This window comes from Zosterops lateralis, assembly GCF_965231275.1.
Source record: "Zosterops lateralis genome assembly, chromosome: 14".
In the NCBI taxonomy this organism is placed as follows: Eukaryota; Metazoa; Chordata; class Aves; order Passeriformes; family Zosteropidae; genus Zosterops; species Zosterops lateralis.
Window position 1 is genome coordinate 15,194,440 of NC_139774.1, and position 20,743 is coordinate 15,215,182.

The following is a 20,743-nucleotide window of genomic DNA, read 5'->3' on the forward strand; positions in this document are numbered from 1 at the left end:
TGCCCCATCACCCTGCGGGGCAGGGGACACGGCAGGGCCACCTCAGGGTGCTGAGAGCGCCGGCGGGGCCGGAGGGCCGAGCCCGGCGGAAGGAAAAAGCGATGGGGAAGGAAGGAGCCGGGGCCCTGAGCACGCTCCGGCGGGCAGCGGGGGCTGCTCCATCACGCAGACAAACGCGTGGGCTGAGGCAGAGCCGGGATGTGGCTCTGGGGACGGGCTGCCCCGGCTGAGGCCAGCTCGGCTCGGGCAGCGCTCGCCACACCGGCTGCAACAGGCTCCGCGCCGGCAGCCGGGGCATCCCGGGCATCCCCGGGGAGGAGAGGTACCGTGCGGGAAGGGCCGTGGGTCGAGCCCCGGGATGACGGCCGGGGAAACACCGGGAAGCGATGCAGGGCGGGCCGGCGGCGCCGCGGACCGGGGGCGTTCGCAGCTGGGGCGTGCGGGGGGAGCGGGGCTGCCGGGGACGTGCAGGCTGGGGGAGGAGCGGGGCCGGGCTGGAGACACTCACGCCGGGCGGAGAGCCCGCCGAGCCGGGCCCCGCCGGGAGCCCCGGGCCGCCTCGCTGCCCCTGGGCCCCGCTGCCCTCGCCGTATCCCTGCCCGGTGCCTCCGCGGAGAGGGTGACACCCCGGCGGGGAACCTCCCCGCTCCCCGTGCCGGGCGCGGCGCCCCTTCCTCATCCTCATCCTCCCTTCCTCATCGTCCTCCCCCGGGGCGCGCGCCCGCCGGGGCCGGACCGGAGATGCGCGCCCCCGCCGCGGCCCCGCGCGCCCCCGCCCCGGCCCCGCTGCCCCCGCACCGCGCAACAGGCGGAGGCGCCGCGCCCGCTCCCTCCGCGGCTCCCGTTACCGGCGGCGGCGGCGGCGCACGTGGCTCAGGCGGCGGGCGGCGGCTCCATCGGGCGGCGGGGGAGGGGGCCCGGTGCGCGCCCGGTGCGCGGCGCCGCCGCCGCCGCCTCCCGGCGCTGCCTTTGTCTCCGGTGAGCGCTCCCGCGCCGCCGCCGCGCCGCCCCGCCCGCCCGGGCTCCCGCCCCGCCGCTCCGCCCCGCCCTCGGCTCGGGGAGGGATCCGCACCCCCCGCCCCGGGACCCGCCGCCGCTCGGGGGCTACCGGCTGGGTACCGGTACCGCCACGGGAATCCCCCCCCGCCCCTGGGGAACGGCGGCGGGATGCCGGGGGCGAGAGGGACAAGGGCATCCCCGGCGGTGGCCGCGGGGGGCGGGGGCCGGGGATTCCCGGGCAGCGGCTCCCGGGGCGGGTGGGGCGAGGGCCCTGCGATGCCCGGTGAGGTGGCGCCACAGGCTCCCGCAGGCGGTAGCCCCGCACTCGCCCTGGAGGTGCCCTGGGGGGGCTGCCACCCGTTCCCCCAGTGCCATCCCCAGCCTCCTCAAGGGGTGACAGCTCCGTGCTCCCCGGGTGACGGCCGGCTCGGGGCCACAGGCAGGGAGGGCAGCCCGGCCGCTGGCGAGCCCTTACCAGCCCCTGGCACAGCCCAGCTGGCCACTGCAGTGGGACACGTGGCTCTGCAGGGCAGGGGGCCCAGCCCGGCCCCCCAGTACAGCAAGGGACAGAAATGGCTCTGGGTGTCCTGGGGTCACCCCGCTCCCTTGGGTGCCAGACCCCGCAGCAGACCCCTCCCGGCCTGGCCTGGGCAATTGTCCCTGAGCAGGGGCTCCCTCAGCCATCTGCCATCGGGGGGTTGTCACCAGCTCTTCTCTGCCATAAGCGAGGCCGGTGGTCGTGGCCCCCATGGGAGACCCCTCTTGCTCCTTCGGACTGCGCCAGGCTTGGGGTCCAGAGTCCCCGCTGTCCCTTCGCTGTGCCCCGGAGCTGTGGCAGCACAGCGCGCCCGCGGGGCGGAGCCGTGCCGGATTGCGGGTGGGCGATGGGTGTGGGTGCCCCGCGCGGGCCGCGACCCCGCCGCCGTTTCCTCCCCGTGGGCAGGGTGGCAGGCGCCCCTGCGGCGGCACACACGGCGCATTGTTCTGCCGGGCCCGGCCGGAAGGACTTCCTCCATCCCGGCCAGGGGATGACCTGGGGAATCCGGGTGCTGGCAGCCCATTCCCTCCGCAGCCGGGCACAGCGGCTCCGGTGTCCGGCCAAGCCCCACCACCTCGCTCTGCTCGCAGCAGGGCCGCAGTGCCCGTGTGTCCCCCGGCCCCCTCGGCTCTGGCCCCGACTCACCTTGCTGGAACTCGCCTCCTGCGATCCGACCTCACAGCGCGGCCACGGCAGGCGGGCACCGCCGGCTCGGTGGTTGTGGGGGTGCCCCAGCAGCACCCAGGGCGGGCAGGGGGCTGCGGCCATGCGGGGGGGCCGGGGCGCTCCCTTGAGGCATGGGCACCGCAGGGACGGGGGGCACGGCGGGGCCCACGGGCATCGTCAGGTCAGAGCGAGGGCGGGCGAAGGGAGCCGGGCCTCCGGCCCCGCCAGCGCCGGGGGCCGGGAGCTGCCTTCCCCTTCCCCTTCTCCCCACGGCGGCGGGGGGAGGCAGGCGGGGGAGCGCTCCCCGAGCCACATGGTGGGCTGGAGGAGGAGCCGTTGCCCAGGCAACAGCTGAGAGCATCCTTCACCCCTGAAAATGGTGTGCGGAGCTGCTGCCACAGCCCCACGGCACGGGGCACTGCTCAGGACCCCCACAGCTCCCTGTGTCCGTAGGGTACAGCTCCATCAGCTCTGGACATACACCAGCATCCCCTCATCTGCATGCTGCTACCCCCCAGCAAGGAAAGGGATGGGGATGAGACACCCCCCAAACGCTGGGGCACCACTGGCCAGGTGAGAACAGGCAGAGCCACTTCCTTGCCCTGCTCAGGGCTGGCCATGGCTCTGTTCACACCCCAGCTCTATCCCAGAGCCACCCTGAACATATGACAGACACACCAACACGCTGGTGACCCCAGGACCTTGGTGCCAGGGTGCCATGACCCAGGCAGTGCCAGGAGGGCAGCACAAGCCTCCTGCCTGGTGCGTTTGGAACAGCAATCCCCAAGCACTTCCCATCCCCCTGCCTGCCTTCCTTCCTTCCACGGCTGCAGAAAATTCCTGGATTTTACCCCAAGATGCCCCCTCTGAGTGTGAGAACTCCTCCTCGGCCCGCTCCCATAGCAACTGTTCCCTAGCTACCCGGCTGCACTTGCTATTCTCATCCCAGTGCAGCTGCGTGTGGCCCCCCCGCGCTGCGCACGAGGCTGTCGCTGCTGCCGCCAGCCCTGGACCCCAAACCCACCCTGTGTCCCCGACCAGGCTGCCCCCCTTTGACTGCTTCACCCTTGGTTACCGTCCTGACCCTCACCCCGTGTCACCCTGCAGGGTCTCCCCTTGGAGGGGCTGTTCCTTGGGCTAAGGAGCAGCACTTTGCTGCCACAAGGTTCTCAGTGGTGGTGGCCCCCCTGAAGCAGCAATGCTGTGTGAGCAGAGGGCAGCAGGACTCTCTCCTGGCCCCACAGCACACCTGGGACACCCCAGGAGGGGCTGTGCTGGGGATGGACATGCCCCAGAGGGGACCACAGCAGGCACAAGCATCCCACCATCACAAGGCCTCATACCTGTCGTGCCCTGACACTGACCCAAAACATGCAGCAAAATACACTGAGGGTCATCTGTGATACTCAGGGCTCATCCAGCATCAGCCTTTTTGCCCTGGAGAGCAACCCCAGCCCTTTCCTGCAGGACAGGAGCACCAGCAGAGCCCAGGGCAGCACAGAAACGAGGTCCCCACTCCCCTTCTAACAGCCACCAACCCTGGATGGCCCAGAGCAGTTCCCCCATGACATGAGAGCAATACAAGGCACAGCAAATCTTTACACTTAACAAAAGGTTAAAAATTTAAATACTCTCCAACTTTAGTGCAAGGCAAGCAAATGATACCACAGGTCCAAGTAGGTGCTCAGCCCCCCTGGGGGGCCTGGCTCAGAATGAGCAGAGGCGGCAGCACACGCACACACGTGTGCACACACACACACACAGAAGGGACAAGTTATTGCTTAGGACACAGCTAGGACAAGTGTACACAAGAGGAGACAGGACGAGCTGAATGGAGAGGTGGGTTGATCCCCACACTGCTCCCCACAGAGGGCTCCTGCCCCTGGGTGCAGGAGCTGTGCTGGCTCCCCAGAACCCCTGGGGATATGCACTAAGCTGGTCCCAGCCCACTCATTCTTGGGTCACAGCTTCACATGACCCTGGGAAGGGACATTCCCTTTATCACAGTTTTGCTCCCCGAGAGCAGGGTTCTTTATGTGTCTGCTCCTCCACCACTGAGCTGGGCCTGGGGATGGCCACACCTCTGGAATGCACAGGTCCAGAGCTGGAGGAACTGCACTGTCACCATCCTGCAGCATGCTGGGGATCAGACCAACCCTTTGGCCACAGCAGCAGCAGCAGGTGCCCGGGAGTGGCTGTGTCCCACCATGCCAGTGGTCTGGAGAGGGGCTCTGGATCAGCTCTCTGGGGCTGGCAGCACGTGTGAGACGAGGCAGGAGGCAGCAGGCTCCAGCAGACAGAGACACGAGGACAAGGCAGTGATGCTCTGCTGCCAGGACGCAATGGGAGACGCTTTGGCACAGTGCTTTCCTGTGCCTCGGGGCTGAGAATGGACTCCGCTGGAGCCAGGACACCTCAGCACGGCCAGAAAGGTCCAGGAAAGATGATTTAGACACCTCAAGGCACAGAAGGCCTCTGTCCAGGACTCCCTGGAACAAAGCTGGGACCATCGCTCCTCCCAGAGGAGGACATTTGTGCCTGTGACAGGGTGGGGGCAGTGCAGGCCCCCACCCAGAGATTAAAAACCGACATGTGATATGTACAGACCGACATATATAAATACACACCAAACCTGCGGTGCGGCTTCGGCACCGTGGAATGTGTCAGCAGAGCTGCTCCAGCCTGGCCTTGGCCCACGCTGGCACAGTCCCTCCCTCCCACCCTGGGCCTGGGCAGGGAGCAGCAGCCAGTGGCAGCAGCACCATCCCAAGGGGCAGATCTGGAAGCGTCTGGGTTTGTCTCAGGGCTTGCCCATGGTCAGAGGCAACCTGAGCCGTGTGCTGCTGCCAGCCTTGGGATCGTCCTCAGAGTCTTCAAATACAGACGTATAAAACTGTAAACAAATCCACCTTGTGGGGCCACTGCGACCATGTCCTTCAGGCTGGGCACTCACTCGGGAGAGGCAAGGGGGTCCCAGGGGCTGGAGACCAAGCTGTGCTCTACAGCCGGGTGGGCTCTTCCTCACTGTCGCTGCAGTTTCCACAACAGTCCTGAAGTCAGAAGGGCAAGGAGAGGGAGGAGGGAGGGAGAGAGGAGCACAGCAAGCAGAGGGTGAGCATGGTCACACAATCCAGCCTACAGCTGCCCTCTGGCAGGGATGGGCCAGGCCCCCCTCCCAGACTGTGTGCAGGAGAGCTACATGGAGGCAAGGGGCTGGAGGGGACCCCCAGACTGCAGAGAACAGTCCAGCTGCATCTGGAGGTTCAGCCCCTGGCAGACAGACTGGTGAGCACGCAGTTGGCTAGCTCAGAAGCTGTGAGGAAGCTGGGCTCCAGGGACTGCAGCCACCCAGGGACACAGCTCAGTGCCAGCACAGACGCTCAGCCCCGCTCAGGGCTCAGCTGGCCATGAAAAGCAGCTGAAGCCCTTTTTGCTGAAATGGGAGTCTGACCACGGGGCAATGCCAAACCCTTCACAGTTTCTCAACCCTTCTGTGTCCCGGACATCCGGAAAGGAGTGAAGAAAACTTCCCACAGCCCCCTGGGAGCAGAACTCCCAGTAGTGGCAGTGCAGGGGCAACTTTTGGCTCAAGCTGAGGGCAAGGCCTCCCCCACAAAGGCAGCAAGAGCAGGGATGCTGGATTAGTGGCTCAGGGGGCAGTTAGAACAACAAGCAGGTTGTGCTCTGCCAGGGGAAGGGAATAGGCACTGTAGGATAACACTCCTCCTTCCCAGATCTTGCCATGTCCGTGGGCCACCGGGTATTTCCCTGAGCAGAGCAGCCAGGAGTGACTGCTCACCTCTGGAAAGAGAAAACACGTGGGAAATCACAGCTCAACCCCTTCTACAAACAGCTGTCCATCCTCTGGCAGGTCCTGCCTGCATCAGGAAGGGCTGGGTATCCCCAGAGCTGGCTCTGGCTAGGGCAGCCCACTGAACTGCAAAGCACAACTCGGAGCTTGCCAAGGAGCAGGAGTCAGCACCAGGTGGCTGAGTGGGTCCAGAGCCAACCATGCTGGAGTCCTACAGCTGCACACAGCTGCTGAGAGGCAGCAGCCCAGGCTTTGCCAGGCCTGGAAAGAAGGCAAAGACTGTCCCAGGCAGAGGAAACAGGCAGACAAACAAGCCCACAGCAGCTGCAAGATGTTTCTGTTCTCCTCATCCCTCGAAAGAGCTGCTCTCTGCCTGGCTCAAGATCTGGCAGAAGTGCTCTGGAGAGCCCAGACAGCCCATTCCAAGAGCAAGGACTTGTTCAGGGATGGTATTATTCATGTCAGAAAGGAGATGATTTAATATTTTAGTCTTCAGCATCCCTCTGCCTGGGTGATTCCAGCATGTTTAGCCAGGACACTCCTTCCCAGCCCCCTTGACCCCCCCAGCACGGGGAGTGCCAGCCAGGCAAGGGCTGGCTCCCTGCAGCCTTGCATGGGTGCCCCTGAATGTTCTTGGGTCTGGCCACCCAACACCAGGGGAAACTGGTCACTGCCCTCTCGTGCCCACCTCCCTGCCAGACCTGGCTGGCACAGGCAGGAGCGGGATCACTGTTGCTGGGAAACAGCCTGGGGAGGAAATGCTGGGCAAACCCTTACCTGTCTGCTGAACAAGCGCTGGAGTAACCCTTTTTTGGGCTGTGGAGAAGGCTGCCCTTTCCAGTCCAGGTCAGGGGGCACTGTGCCATCTGTGCTAAAGACATTCAGCTCCTTAAAACACTCTGTCTCGATCATCTGGAAGAGGGAAAAGAAGGCTGCAGCAACTGCCACGTGGAGCCCATCACCAAGGGGCAGTGGGGACAGCACGGGGACACTGCCCTCAGCCATGGCAGGCACAAGCAGGAGCAAAGACCCACCTCGTTCTGCCAAGGAATGGGCACACTCCCCGTAGCAAACTTCTGGTAAAAGTCGTTGTCTGTGGGCTCCAGCTCCACTCCTTTCACTGTGGAGAACTGCTCGATGTCCAGAACATCCTTGCAGTAGATGGCCTGGGGCTGTGCAGCACAAAGATTGCTCTAATGCCAGGCTCCACCTTGATGCCACCACCTCCAAGGTGGCATCAAGAAAGAATCTTAAATGATATTAACTATGTGGCCACGGAAAGAATCTTAAATTATATTAGCTTAATAAAACTTACATGTAATAGAACTTTAAATTAACAAAATATAACTTAAACTTAACTTAAACTTTACAAAACTTAAGCTTAAATTTAACCTAAACTTAACAGGGCTCAGATTTACCAGAACTTAAAACAACATAATTTAAACTGATCAATACTTAAACTTATCTTAAACTTATCCTAAACCATATTTAAATTTAACAGAAATTAATCTTGAAAGAACTTAACACTAATAGAATACTAAAGTAAAAAAAAAATATAACTTATTGATTAATAAGTCAAGGCCACCTCTCCTTGCAGCCCAGAGCTTGTTCTGCCAGGTCCAGGGAAGGGGATAGGCCCCATCTCCCCACACCAGGGCTCCCCTTCCCTTGACAGCACCAGTGACTGAAAAGGTCAGGAACAGATGGGCACTTACATCTGGCTTGAAGGGAGGGTCCAGCATGCCTGCTTCCAGCCTCTTGAAGTTGAGGTGCTTGAAGAGAGGGTGTTCCTTCACTTCCTTGGCCCCAGCTCCTCGGCACCCCAGGCGCTCCAAAGGGTCTTTGCACAGGAGCTGTGACACAAAGGAAATCAATGTCCTGGGTGAGGGGTGCTCTGTGCAGGAGCAGCCCTGGGCTCCTGCAGGGTGTTCTAGGGAGAGCACAGGCCTGCCAGGCAGCTGGGTAAGGAATGAAGGTGTGGGCCTGATATTACTGGGTCTGAGACATTTTAGCCTGCTAGCAGCTGCTAACTTTTTCCCAAGGAAAAATTTCTCAAGAAAGCTTCTTCTCAAAGCAATTTTGGCAAACAACTGTCCTTTCTCAAAACAATCTTTCTCCAGGTGGTGTTTTGCTGTTTTTCTAGTTTAACCAACAGGATTAGTGAGGTGTCATTCCTATTCACCAACCATGTTAAGTCTGTATGGGAACACCTTACAAAAGGTAGTAAGAATTAAACAATAAAGCTTTTTTTTTCTATCCTCTTTGCCTTCTGAAATATTTGGAGTCTCTCATCTTTCTTTCATGTCCTACAACAACACAAAGTCACTGGGAACCCTCCTGTGCTGCCTCATCAGAGACAAGGGAAGCTGGCTGTCACCTCTGCAGGGAGCAGCCCTGATTTGAGCCCACTGGGAGTGAAGGGACGGGGCTGCACAGCCATACCATGGTGCAGAGGGAGCGGGCGCAGGGCGAGAACTTCTCCGAGTACTCCTCCTGCACTTCCTTCACCAGGCGCTCCACCTCCTCCCGCTTGATCTTCTTCTTGCGCTGCTGGAAGGGCGACTGGCCCTCGATCATCTCGTACACCAGGCAGCCCAGAGCCCACCAGTCTGGGCTGAACGTGTAGCGCTCATTCTTCACCACCTCCGGAGCTGCCAGGAGCAGGGGGGAGGGATGTGTGAGGGCAGGGAGAACAGTTCACATCTCTGGAACCACTTTTTGCTTAAAGCACGGTCACTCACCCATGTAGCCAACTGTCCCCACACGGCCCTTAATTGTTTGGCCCTCTGGCACGTGCACAGCTAGTCCCAGGTCTGAGATACGGATGTGACCTGCATAGAGGAGGGGACAAGTTAACAGGAGGAAGTAAGGGGGCAGCGTCTGAAGCTGCCAAAAACACAGCATAAGTCTGGTTCAAGCAGAATAAGAAAAAACTCAGGCTCATGGCTCCTCTTGACCCTGCACTCACCATGGTCATCTAGTAGTATGTTCTCTGGCTTCAGGTCCCTAGGAGGGAAGGGACTTGATTAGCAAGAAGCCTGTTGTCAAAAGCAAAGGACACAAGCAACAGCCACATCTCAACAAGTCATAGATAAGCAATTTTAGGATGCAATGCCCCTGCCTTGGGCATGCAGATAACCTTCCCCTCACCCTCTGCCCCAAAGCTGACCCTGCAAGTGCTCCCCTCCAGGGCAGAGAGGTGGAAGACAACAACCATCAACACTCTGCAGTGAGCCTGAAGATGGTTCCCTCTTTGAAGATGCAGAACTAACTATGGGGCAGGCCATGAAAGTGAGAAGGAGCAGAGGCTTCTCTGCTCATCCTGCCCCAGGGTAAGGTAGGACCAGAAGGGACTTCCTGGCCAGTGTTAGCCATACTATCCTAACACTGCCTCACACCCCTGTGAGTACAGTCAATTGACTTGTTTTCCCTCTTTCCCAGCTCTTGAGCACGTTGGGCAGCCTTTGTTCTAGTGTCAATACTGCCCAGGGAGTTCAGTGTCTGCCCTGAGACATTCATAGCACAATCACATCCTGTTCTTGGCGATCATTTACCAGCATAAGGAAGCCAAGCTGAGGTCTCCCTTTCCCAAGATCAGCTTTCTGTTCCCGATTCCTCTAACTGAGCTCTGTGCTGCTTTCAACCCTGAGCTTATTTTCTTGAGCAGACAGACTCAGCTGGGCTGGTAAGAGCAGCAGGAACCTTCTTGATGCTGCAGGCCCTACAAGCTCTCCCAGCAGGGACCAGGCAGCACGCACCTGTACACTATCCTCTCCTGGTGCAAGTCCTCGAGGCCACAGCAGATCTCAGCAGCATAGAAAGCTGCCCGGGGCTCCTCAAAACCAGCCTCTCCCATGTGGTAGATATGGAACTTGAGGTCCCCTCCATTCATGAGGGTCAGCACTAGGCAGAGAGCATCTTTAGTTTCATATGCATAGGCTAAGCTCACCTGCAATTCAGGGCAGAAAGGCTGTTAGAAGACACAGCTGGAAGAGGGAGGTGCCCACACTCCCATGGACACTTTGCCACCCAAGCAGCCACTCACAGGCTCAGGGCTGGGCCTTTGCCAGCAGAGGAGGAACTGTGCAAACCCAGGGAGGACATGGCAGTACCCAGCACACCCCCAGCTTTCCTTGGACAGGGAGGATACTTTCCCTGAGCCAAAGCTGCTTCCCCCCAGGGGCAGGCAGCACTCAACAACACTGGGGCAGCATCTGATGAACCCTCTGCAAAAGGAGGTTCAGGCTTTCCACACCTCAGTGCACCAAGGCAGAGCTCCCAATCACAGCTCAGGGCTGGGCTTCTCCCCATCCCACTGTCTGCAGAGACACTTCTCACTGTTTACTTGTGCACCAAAAGTCACAAAGGTGCCTGTAACACCAGATGGGTGTTTGAGGCTGACTCTGGGGGCATTTACAGCATGTTGCTGGAGGCAGTAAGGGTCCTGCCAAGACCCAGCCTTGTGAGAGATGTGCAGCTATCAGGACCCTGCACCATGGGCAGAGCCTGTTCCTGCCTCTCCACATGAGGTGAGAAGCACAGAGGTGCCAGGCTGGCTGGTTGGAGGAAGAATCCAGCATTGCAGCAAAGTGAGAGCAATTCCTATGTACTTACTACAAACCTACTGTTCACTTTTTCCAGGATCTGTTTTTCATTCAGGGCCATGGCTTCTCCTTTCCTCTTTTTGATCCGTTTCTTCTCCAGTTTCTTGCAGGCATACATCTTCCCTGTGGCACGCACTTGGCAGGCACACACCTGGAGGGAGGACAAGGCTCAGCACCCTCCCACTGCCATTTCCAGAGTGGGGGTTTAGGTTCTGCACTCAAGAAGAGGCACAGGAAAGTAAAGAAGCCCATTGCCAAAGCACAGACACAGGTAACAGTGACAGCTCCAGATGTTACAGAGAAGAAGGAGCAGCTGTAATGCTTCTAACATCTTTAGCAGCACCATGGCTGGTGCCTGGGAAGACAGAAGGCCATTCCATAAACAGAAGGAAGCCTGGCAGGAAGTTTTCAGGAATGCAATTTGCTTTCTTGAGACACAGGGAACAGACCTGTTAGCAGTAGGTACCACAGGGCTTGTGCTACCAACCCTGAACAGCAACTCCCAGACCTCCAGCACCTGGAGAGAGGTGAACTTCTGCCTCTCAGGGAGAGCTGACAAGTCACACAAGGCCCAAAACACAGCCCAGCACAGAGCCCCCCACAGCCCACCCAGGCAGCAGCACCTCTCTCCAGGTACTGGAGCAGCTTGTGGCACTCTGATGGCCAACCCAGGTCTGCCTCTGGCAGCAGGCAACAGTGGCTGCCTGGTACCCTGAATGCAGAGGAAATAGTGGTTACTCACCTCCCCAAAACCGCCCTTACCCAGCACACGGTACTGGCGGAAAGTGTTTTTGGTCACTGGCTGCCTGTAAAGGAAAGGAAACCAGACTGAGATGTGAGCAGTGACAGAGCAGGGGCTGAAGCCCAAACCACTTCCACGCCCTGGCCTGATGACAGACTGTGGCTCACCCCAAATCCCTGCTCAACTGGGCCTTGCTTCCCTATGAGGCAAGCAAGGCTGGGGCTGCTGTTGGTGCCAGTAAAGGGCCTTGAGGACAGCAAAGGCCAGGCTCTTGGTTCCTTCCAGGGTCCAGCATGGGAAGGAGCCCCAGGGACCCTTCAGGCAGGCTGCGTGAGGAGGGTACAGGTTTCCCAGAGGTGAGGGGAGTGTTACCTTTCCAGCCATTTCCACTGCAGGAAGCGGTTGAAGTACAAGCTGTCGAGGTAGTCGGCAAAGGGAGCCACGCTCAGGTAGTCGTGGATAAGCCTAGGAGAGAACAGAGCCAGCATGGTTCCTGAGAGCTGATCACAGCTCTGGAAAATGCCAGCAGCCCCAGGGAAGAGGAGGTGAATAGCCCCAAAAGACTGTTTACTTTGCCATCCCTCATCCAGCTTGGTGCTGAATCACCCACATAGCCCTGGCCCAGAAAGCCTCGCTCCATGCTAAGCCTGATGCAAAAGGAAGGTGCGTTGGAGGTACCACTGTGACAAATGCAGTGCCCTGGGACCCAGCTGGCACTGCTAATTGTGTCCTCTTGGCACCAGCCAGGGCTGAAGGACAAAGAGGGACAATGGGACTCTGCAATTGCCCCTCTGCTCATAGGGCAAATGCGCACACAGGCTGTAATCAGCTGCTAGCAACATTCAGCACCAGGCGCTGAGCTGTTCACTATCAGATGAATATCCAGCACAAAAGGCCACAGGGGATCCTGCTCAAGAGAGCTAACTGCCTTGGAGAGCTGTGCCAGGGCTGCCCAGCGGAGTGAGGAGCCTTAGACACAGTGTCTAGACTGGAAACACGCATCAAGGAGAAGCGGATGGGCTCTCCCCTTTCAGAGCTTGCCAAGAGCAGGCAGGGCCCAGCCCGGAGGCTCTGCATTCAGACACGACACTGGTTACCACACACAGAGCTAAGCCTCCCCAGAAGACTGCAGCAAATGTGTTGCCACAGCCCTGCACTCAGTTAGGCAACATGCTCCAGCTACTGTGCAGGGAGGGGTGAGGCTGTAAGCCTGGTTTGCCCAAGAGCTTCCGCTTCACACCCGGAGCCAGGACCTCGGCCACTGCTTCTGTGATGGGAACAGAGGTGACCTTAGACCCCTGCAGCAACAGCCAGAGTAACCAAACCACAACAGCCACTTCTGTGGCCAGAGGGACAAGAGAGCTGGCACACACTGCAGCTCCTAGCTCAGCTCGGCAGGAGCCTACAAGATCCAGGCACAACACTGGGAATACCATTGGTAAGGGTCTTCCCAAATGGCAACTCTGACTGGGGAGACTGGCAGAGGTTTCTGCAGCAGCTCGTGGCTCCCATAGCACAAGATATCCTTGTGGATATCTCCTTTCCTGAAGCTGGGCTGCAAACTGCTGGCCCAAAACTCCCCAGGCCCCAGCCTTAGCACCAGCTCTCCTTCTCCCAGAGGAAGGGACCACGGAGGACAAGGTGAGTCAGCTGCAGCATTATCCCAGTGCCACGTGTGACCTGCAGGCACAGCCCAGCCCTCCAACTTACTTAGTGCATTCCTTGAAGAGCTCCTTGGAAGGTTCCTGCTCCAGCCTCTCACAACAGGCATCCACCAGTTGTGAAGGAACTTCAGGCACATGGTCCTCACTCTGGGGACAAAGGGATGGAGTCAGACATAGGGAGCAGAGCCCAAGGGTTCTGCTTTAGGGTCAGTGGGCAAAGCAGTGTGGCAGCTTGTGAGGGGGTGTGGTGGCTCAGCATGTTGGCTGTGGCAGAACATGGGCAAGGTCAGCTGTTGGCTTTCCAACTGTTCTACCCTTGCAGGCAGCAAACACACGTTTGCTCTTACTCACGTTTGGCTTCAAGTACTTTTCAATCAGGTGCTGCCCACATTCCTTCCTCTTCTCATCTGGAGCCACTTCGTACCCTGCCTGGAGAGAGCAAACAGTGTGAGGGGCAGGTCCAGCCAGAAACCCAGCCTTGCTACTGGGCAACAGCTGTGGAGCAGCAACACCCTCTGCCCCAAAGTTCCCCGTGCTTTCCTTGAAAACCAGATCTCCAGCAAACATCTCCCTGAGCAAAGACCCAGCCTTATCAGGGCTCTGACTCACAGGTTTTTCCTACAGGAAAACCCTACGTGCCCAGAAGTACCTGCTGGAGCACTCAGCCAACCAGTTTGTGCCCACGGTGTCAGGAACATCCCTGTCTCCCCCAGTGAAGCCTGATGGGCTTTGCTCTTACCACGGCATCCAGGAACTTGACGCAGCGTGAGAGCTCGGGGCGTGTCTCGCAGAACTGCCGGAAGAGCATGTGCCCGATGGGCTGCTTCTCACACAGGCTGTGGTAGTCCCGCTCTGCAAACGAGGAGAAGGTCACACTGCCAAATCCCAAAGGAGCAGTCCCAGCCCGCTGCCCTGACCAGGCAGCAGTCGGGGTACTGTGATTCTCAGCTGGGCTGCTGACAGGTCCCACCAGCCTGAGACTCTCAGGGGAGTGAAGCGCAGCCAGTGGGACAAGGGACCTTGCTGAAGTTTTACATTCCCCTCTTCTCTGAAAGAGGATTGACCTGCTGTTCTGTTTATTCTCTTGTTCCTAGCAAAGGACCTCAGCTGCTTGCCTAAAGACTCTCTTCTCTCTCCATAGAGATCGACCAACTACTCCACATGCAAGCTTTCCTTGGAACATGAGAAACACACCAAGCTTATCTCAAGGCAGATCTTCCAGGCCGAGAGTTGTTATGACTCCTTCAAACCACTTGTGTTCCCAAAGGCCCTGCTGGAAGCAGCAGCATCAAAATGGGAGGCACCATTCCCACAGATGCCTTGCTGATGTGCATACAGCAGTCAGAACTCCCCACCCCATGGGACAGCCACTTGCTTGTACATCAACTCTTGCAGATTCCTCCTACCCCTCTCTGAACTCTGGGAGCCCAGGCACAAACCCCTTTGACTATCCAGAGCACTTCTAGTTCTCTGCTTTTTTCCTCCCCTTCCACTTTTAAGACATTGTCTGATCCCAGGCCAGAACACATTTCTGTGACTGCCACCGAGGGCTGTGGGCTGCCTGCAGTGCAGATGTGCAGCCACCCAGAGGATCCCAGCACTGGGTACTCCCAGCCTTCCCTTCCCTGTGCAACAGTTTCTCCCAAGGAAGCTGCAGCTTCCTGAGGGTGCAGGAGAGTGCAGAGCCGGGCGGGCTGTGGTGGGGGAGGAGGTGGCCCCACCAGCTCTGCCGCACCAGCCGGTTTCCTTGTGTCTGCAGGGGAAGGAGTTCCCTCCAGCTGGGGAGGACCAGAATTTGCTGTCGGCGAGATCAAAAGCTTTAGGCTGCCCTGGTCGCTGCCCAGGCTCACACGAGGTTACTCCCTGTGGTCAGGGCACAAAAAGCTTAATTCTGCAGTGGGCAACCAGCCCACCGTGCCCACAGTCCTGCCAAGAGTCTGGAGTAGGAAAGAAACGCCTTTCCAGCAGGCTGGGAGGTGAAAAGAAAGACACCTCAGCCAAAGAGTGCCCAAGCACAAGGAAGGGGGTCATCTCTCCCATGGGAAAACCAAGCAAAGCTGCTGCCACCTGGGTCAGAGCACTTCTCACATGCCTCTCCAAGGGAAGTGAGACACGAGTGGTGACAGCCAGGGGTTCAGAGGGACTTGCTTCCCAAATCTTCACAAGGTCACTGTCCTGGATAGCAGGACAGCAGACACAGAGACCACCAGCACTCACTGCAGCAAACAGGTGAAGTTCAGTGCTGGAAAATATCATGACAGCCACAGATGAAGGATGGCTGCAGGCACAGGATGGACAGAAACTGAGGAAAAGATCTGCTGAGGGCATTGCAAGTCAAAAAGGCAGAAAGGGTTTGGATGGTCAAGATGGGAGCTGCAAGGAGAGCCCAAGCTAGAGCCCTGCTCTTCTCCAGAGAGGCAGCCAGCAGCAAATCCAAGGCTGGAGTCTCCATACAGTCACATCTGGCCGTGAGGCCGGCCCTGAGAGACGGTGCACGGGTCGTGTGGCAGAGAGAGGTGGGGACAGCCTGCACTGGGCTGCTCTGAGCTTGAGGGTTACAGTGTAGATGAGTGAGGTTGAGTTTCTCCATGTACTACAGTTCAATGGGGCCCAAAGGACTGCCAGGGCTGGACAACTCGGGCAGGGCAGAACAGGGAATTTGAGCTGCAGAAATCTCCCAAACCCATTTGTTTTGGTGACACCTGTTCTGAAACAAGGCCAGCACTGTGCCACTCTCCAGCTGGCAGCTGAATCCGGATTGAAAACTTAAACAAGCTCTTCTCTTCCCAGGAAGCAAAGCACTTGCACCCTCTGTGCCCCAAAACAATTTCACATGATCTCAGGACCAAGCCTGCTGCACAAACAACATTAAAACCATGAAGAGTACAAAGTACAGAATGAAAATGACAGGCCAAGCCCTGCTCAACACCAGTTCTCATCCACTCCACACAGCAAGAACACAGTTTGCCTGAGAAGAGCTACTGCTCGAATGTTAGAAGCTGAGGTCTGTGGAGCTGAGATAAATCCAGCCAGGGAGAACAGAGAACATTGACAGGACCTTTGTTATTTTTGCAAAGGCACCCCAGAGTGACACTCCAAAACTCTGCAGCATGGAGCAGGTCTGTTTGCACACAGAAGGTGATGTTCCCCTAGTGAAGCTCATCACATCACCAGCCACTTACCTACCCATTATTTCTTCCCTACACTCTGAACTCCAATGAATCTTGGCTGGGATTTGCTCTGTTATATGTCCCTGACACTCAGCTTGGGGTGCACAACTCCCACCCACACGCTCACCCCCCATCTCCCACCAGGTCCTGCATCTCACCCAGGGTTTGCCGAAGGTCCTCGCAGAGGCTGATGTGGGGGAACTGCAGCATCTGGCGCCATTTCTTGCTCTTGCCTTTCCGGTTTCCTCCACCACCTGCAGGGCACACAAAATCAGCACCGTGAGTCAGGAAGCAAAGGTGTCTCACTGCAGCATAGCCTTGCCTGGGGAAGGAGCCTCTCTCTAAGTCCAGGCAAGGAAAACAAGACTAAAGTGGTACCATCATCTCTTGGTGGACAAAAGTGTTGGAGTCTCGGTTGGAAATGGACAGACCAACCTCTGGCTCCTTAACAAATCCCAAACAAGACCTTGAAGACCTTTCATGATGGGAGAATCCCACCAGGAGCAGGAGTGTCCACAGCCACAGCAGTTCTTGGCTCCCAGGCCTGTCCCCAGCACGTCTGCATAACTAGTCACCCCTCCAGGCCATGCCTTGCTTGGTGTGAAGCTTTTCCTGCTGCAGTAAAGACCTTCATGCCATCTACTCATTCCTGACTGATTGCTTACTCAATCAATTGAGGGGTTCTCAGAGGGAGCACATGAAACTGGGAGACAGGAATTCCTGCTCTAATCCTGGCTCCACAGACAACTTGCTGCATTGCCTGGGGCTCATCACTTCAGTTTCCCACCTGTGAAGTGAGGACACTCCCACCTTTCTCCAGAGATAAGGCAGCCACAGAAAATCCAGATCCAAGAACCAGGTATTATTCCAGCTACAGCTGCTGGAGTAAATGCCCAGTGCTGTAAGACAGGGTGGGAAAGTTTCTAGATAGACCAAAAAATTTACATCATAGCAAGCACTAAGTACTGATTGCTGGGATCAGCCAACCTCCAGGGATTGCTTTCCCAGTGCCAACACACACAATTTCCCACCTATCTTTGGAAATTCATTAAATCACCCTGCCAAAGTGGTTGGGCCAAGAGTTGGGCCCAAGGCCCGGCCTTCTGAAATCACAGAGGGGTTGAACACAATTTATCAGCTCTTGAGAAACACTTTCATAACACTTTCCTCCACTGCAGATACAAACCCTAGACACAGCCCCCCGGCATCCAGCTCCCTGAGCCACAGGAGGCCCCGCATGGACAGGCAGGTGGGATGGGGCCAGCCTGGTCAGCCTCATGCAGTGCCAGCCCCAGGCCCGAGCCCCTGGCATGCCATGGGTCCCTGCACTGCATCTGCCCCGCAGCAGCAGCAGCTGGGCCGCACGATTGTACAAACTCAGGAAGGAAGTGACTCAAGGGTGAGCAGGGCTGGAAGAAACCAGCGGCGCAGACACCTTCTTGTCAGCGACAATGGAGCGGATGGGGGCAGCCAAATGAGGGCAGGGGAGGACAGGCCATCCTCACCCCAAGAGAGCTCCAAGAAAGGCAGAGCAAAACCCCACAGCACCCGGAGGTTGCATTTCCTTGAGTTGTTTGCTTTGAAAGGAGGCTCCAGCGCCCTTCACGCGCGGTTCTCCCCCGCCCTCCCAGCGCCGCGGCCGACAGTCCAGCAGGGAGCTGGGCTCCTGCACAGCAACTTCCCAGCACCCCTGGTCTGGGGATGGGCTGCCTCCACACAGAGATCACCAGGAGAGAGCTTCACACTTGGGTGATAGACGAGAACTGGTCTGCTGTCCCTCTGTCAGGGCAAAGGGGATAAGGATCCTTCCTTCACCTTCCCTGGGCCAAACACAGGGCACGGTTGTGCTGTGGAAGCAGCTGAAGGTGGTTGCCAGCAGCCCCATAGCACATCCCAGCTCAGCTCTGCACTCCCACACCAAACATAGGAAGCTCCAAAAAGGCCGGGCTGGATCAAAGAACCCAGCCCTGTTGGATCTGGCCCGCAAAGTAGCTCTGCCCTGTCACAGAAGCTCAACCCAGTCTGAGCTCAACCCAGTGCCCACCACGGCCACCCAGCCACAGGTGGGAGAGTCACAGACAGGCAGCATGGACAGCTACAGCCCTAACAGCCCAAGAACCACCTGGCACAAGTGTGACACTGGGTTGTTTCTACCTGCAAACTGCCTGCTGCTGCTGCTGCTGAGGGAAAGGCACCAGTGCAGCACCAGCCGTTCAGCACCTTGTGCTGCATCGGTGCCAAAACTCCATTCCCCAAGGGCACAACAGGAGCCAGTCTCCGGGTCACTCCGTGTGAAGCTGGGCCTTGTGCCTAGAGGTCACAAACCCTGCTGAACCAAACCTTGCCATTGTGAACCTGAACGTCATGGTCCACCACGGTCACTGTGCCAAGGAGTCCTTACACTTAGCCTGGTTTTCAAGCAGCTTGGAAATGTTTCTGCCCGTGCAAATTAAATTTCGCTGCTTTTTGCTGCCACAAATCTAATCTCTTAAAGCTCAATAACTGGATTTCAGGGAGTCGCTCAGGCTCCAGGATGGCTCGGTCTGGCCAACTGCACACCACGGGATAGGGAGGACTGTACTTCCCCACCACACACACGATCTAATGAACCCATCGATGCCTGCCTGAAGCGGATCTTCTGTGCAAAGGACCAGGTTCCTGTGTGACACTTCCCATCCCCTCCTGAGGCTTCTCCACGCACGCAGCTCGCCGGCATCTTCAGGACAGCCCTGTTGCTCCCAGGCTGTATCCCACAGGGGGGCCGGGAATGTGGCGTGGCCCTGGGGCGGTGGGAGTGCTGTGGGCCCTCAGCAGAGCTCCGGGAGCCCCACAGATGGGGGCCGGGGATGGTGTGAGAGCGGCGGGACGGGCGGGGCTCCCACCGCAGTTTCGGGATCGGCCCGTGTGTGGGAAGCGGCAGTTTACCGGACTGGAATCAACTTTTTTTTTTTTTTTTTTTTCCCTCCTACGGCACCCAGAGCTGCCTGTCCTCTGTGCCAGAGGAGCTGGAGCAGCCTCTGGAGCGGGAGGAGAGGCGGATGGGGCGATCAGCACCGGAGAGGCCGCCCGGGAGGGAGCTCAGCACCCCCGGGGCGAGCACAGCACCGGGCGAGCCCCGCGCCGGACGGGGGAGCCGAATGCCAGTGCCCGGCCCGCGCCGCCGCCTCCCCGCTCCCAGCCAAGGCCGCGATGCCCCGTGAGGGACCGCCCCGGCCGAGCCCCGGGGCGGCACCGCCGGGGCCAGCAGTGCGGGCCTCCTGCCGCCCCGCCGGCTCCTGTACTCGGCGTCGCTCACCTTCGCGGGCCTTGAGCAGGACGGTGTTGGCGACGATGTTCTCCAGCTCCATGGGCCCGCGGGCGCCGCCGCCTCCCGCCGGCTCCGCTCCCCGCGCTCGGCCCGCGCCCGCCGCCCCCCGCCGCCGCCGCCGCGCCCCGCCCCCCGCGCCCCGCCCGGCCAATGCCTGCACTCGCTCCTCCCGCGTCGCGCTCCCATTGGTCTGTCCTCTCAGGAAGCCCCGCCCCCTCGGCAGCGCCACCGCCCTCCCCGTGGCCCCGCGAGGTGCGGCGGGCGGGGCCGGACCGAAGCTGTGACGCCATCGGCGACGCTCTGCCGGGACGAGGGAGCGGGCGCTGATTGGAGGGCGAGATGTCACTCATGGGGGACCGCGAACGGATTGGGAGAGAGTCAAGGGAGACCACCACGGAGAGTCCCGCCTCCTACGTCACTGATTGTGGAGCTGTCACTCAGCAACAGAGCGAGTCGTGATAGGGCGTTCCTGGTGGGTGGGGCCGAGCGTTTGTATATAAATGAGCGCCGGGACTCCGAGCCGTGAGAGTGTTCCGGGTTTGTTTCTGTCTTACTGGGTGGGGGGTCCCTCGGAGACCTCTCCGAGATGCCCTGTGCTCTCCTGTTAGAGCCCGTTACGTGTTTAGGGGAGTCTCCCCACCCTCGCAGCCTGAATGGAGCCCGAGCAGTCACGCGTGTTTCCCCGGTATCGGTCAATCCCTTGGGTGACCCAAACCCCGGTGCCGTGCCCTGTTTCCGTTGTCACCGCTGCCGTGCAGGTTTGGGTTTTCTCACCCCCCAGTGCAGCTGACCCGCACAACTCACGTGCTGTTCTGGTGTTTGAGCTCCCGCCAGTTTCTTTCCACCAATTAATTATTCGCTCTAAAAGCTGTTTTTTAAAACTTAAACCAAAATCAGCAGCAGCATTACCCTGTCTGAAGAAAAGCTGTGGTGTGGGAACCTCTCCCCACCTGATCCCCAGCAAACCACTCTCTGGTTTCCCTGCAGAGCTGGCCTGTGCTGAGCACCCCTTGATGCCCTGCCAGCCCCTTGGGCCACCTGCCCATCTTCCCGCCTCTCCTGGGCACAAAACCGCTCCTTAATCTTCTTAAACCAAGTGGTGTCTGCCCTGCTTTGTGCTGCTCCTGCCTTTGGAGTGAGGACGCCGCCTCTGCCTTCCCACGGCTTGTGTCTCTTTCTCCAGCCCACGGGAGGTGTTCCTTCCCAGGGCTGCCCCAGGGGTGAGGTTGGTCTGGCCAGGGC

The 20,743-nt window shown here is 58.8% G+C and overlaps 1 protein-coding gene across 2 annotated transcripts; it reads right to left on the bottom strand.

Annotated features, from left to right (window-relative positions):
* Positions 1-4,907: 4,907 nt before the first annotated feature.
* Positions 4,908-19,581, bottom strand: GRK6 (G protein-coupled receptor kinase 6). 2 transcript variants are annotated; one of them, XM_083871428.1, is made up of 16 exons: positions 19,490-19,581; positions 16,353-16,448; positions 13,764-13,876; positions 13,376-13,453; positions 13,071-13,171; positions 11,733-11,825; positions 11,361-11,424; positions 10,629-10,769; positions 9,773-9,963; positions 8,983-9,020; positions 8,756-8,845; positions 8,457-8,665; positions 7,730-7,867; positions 7,049-7,186; positions 6,792-6,926; positions 4,908-5,253 (listed from the first exon to the last, which is right to left on the bottom strand). In XM_083871428.1, the coding sequence occupies exons 1-16, from the start codon at positions 19,539-19,541 to the stop codon at positions 5,203-5,205; spliced, it is 1,728 nt and encodes a 575-aa protein (XP_083727554.1). In that variant the 5' UTR covers positions 19,542-19,581; the 3' UTR covers positions 4,908-5,202. The 2 variants fall into 2 exon arrangements, with proteins under 2 accessions (XP_083727554.1, XP_083727555.1); XM_083871429.1 differs by lacking the exon at positions 4,908-5,253 and adding an exon at positions 5,260-6,004.
* Between the last annotated feature and the right edge of the window lie 1,162 nt (positions 19,582-20,743).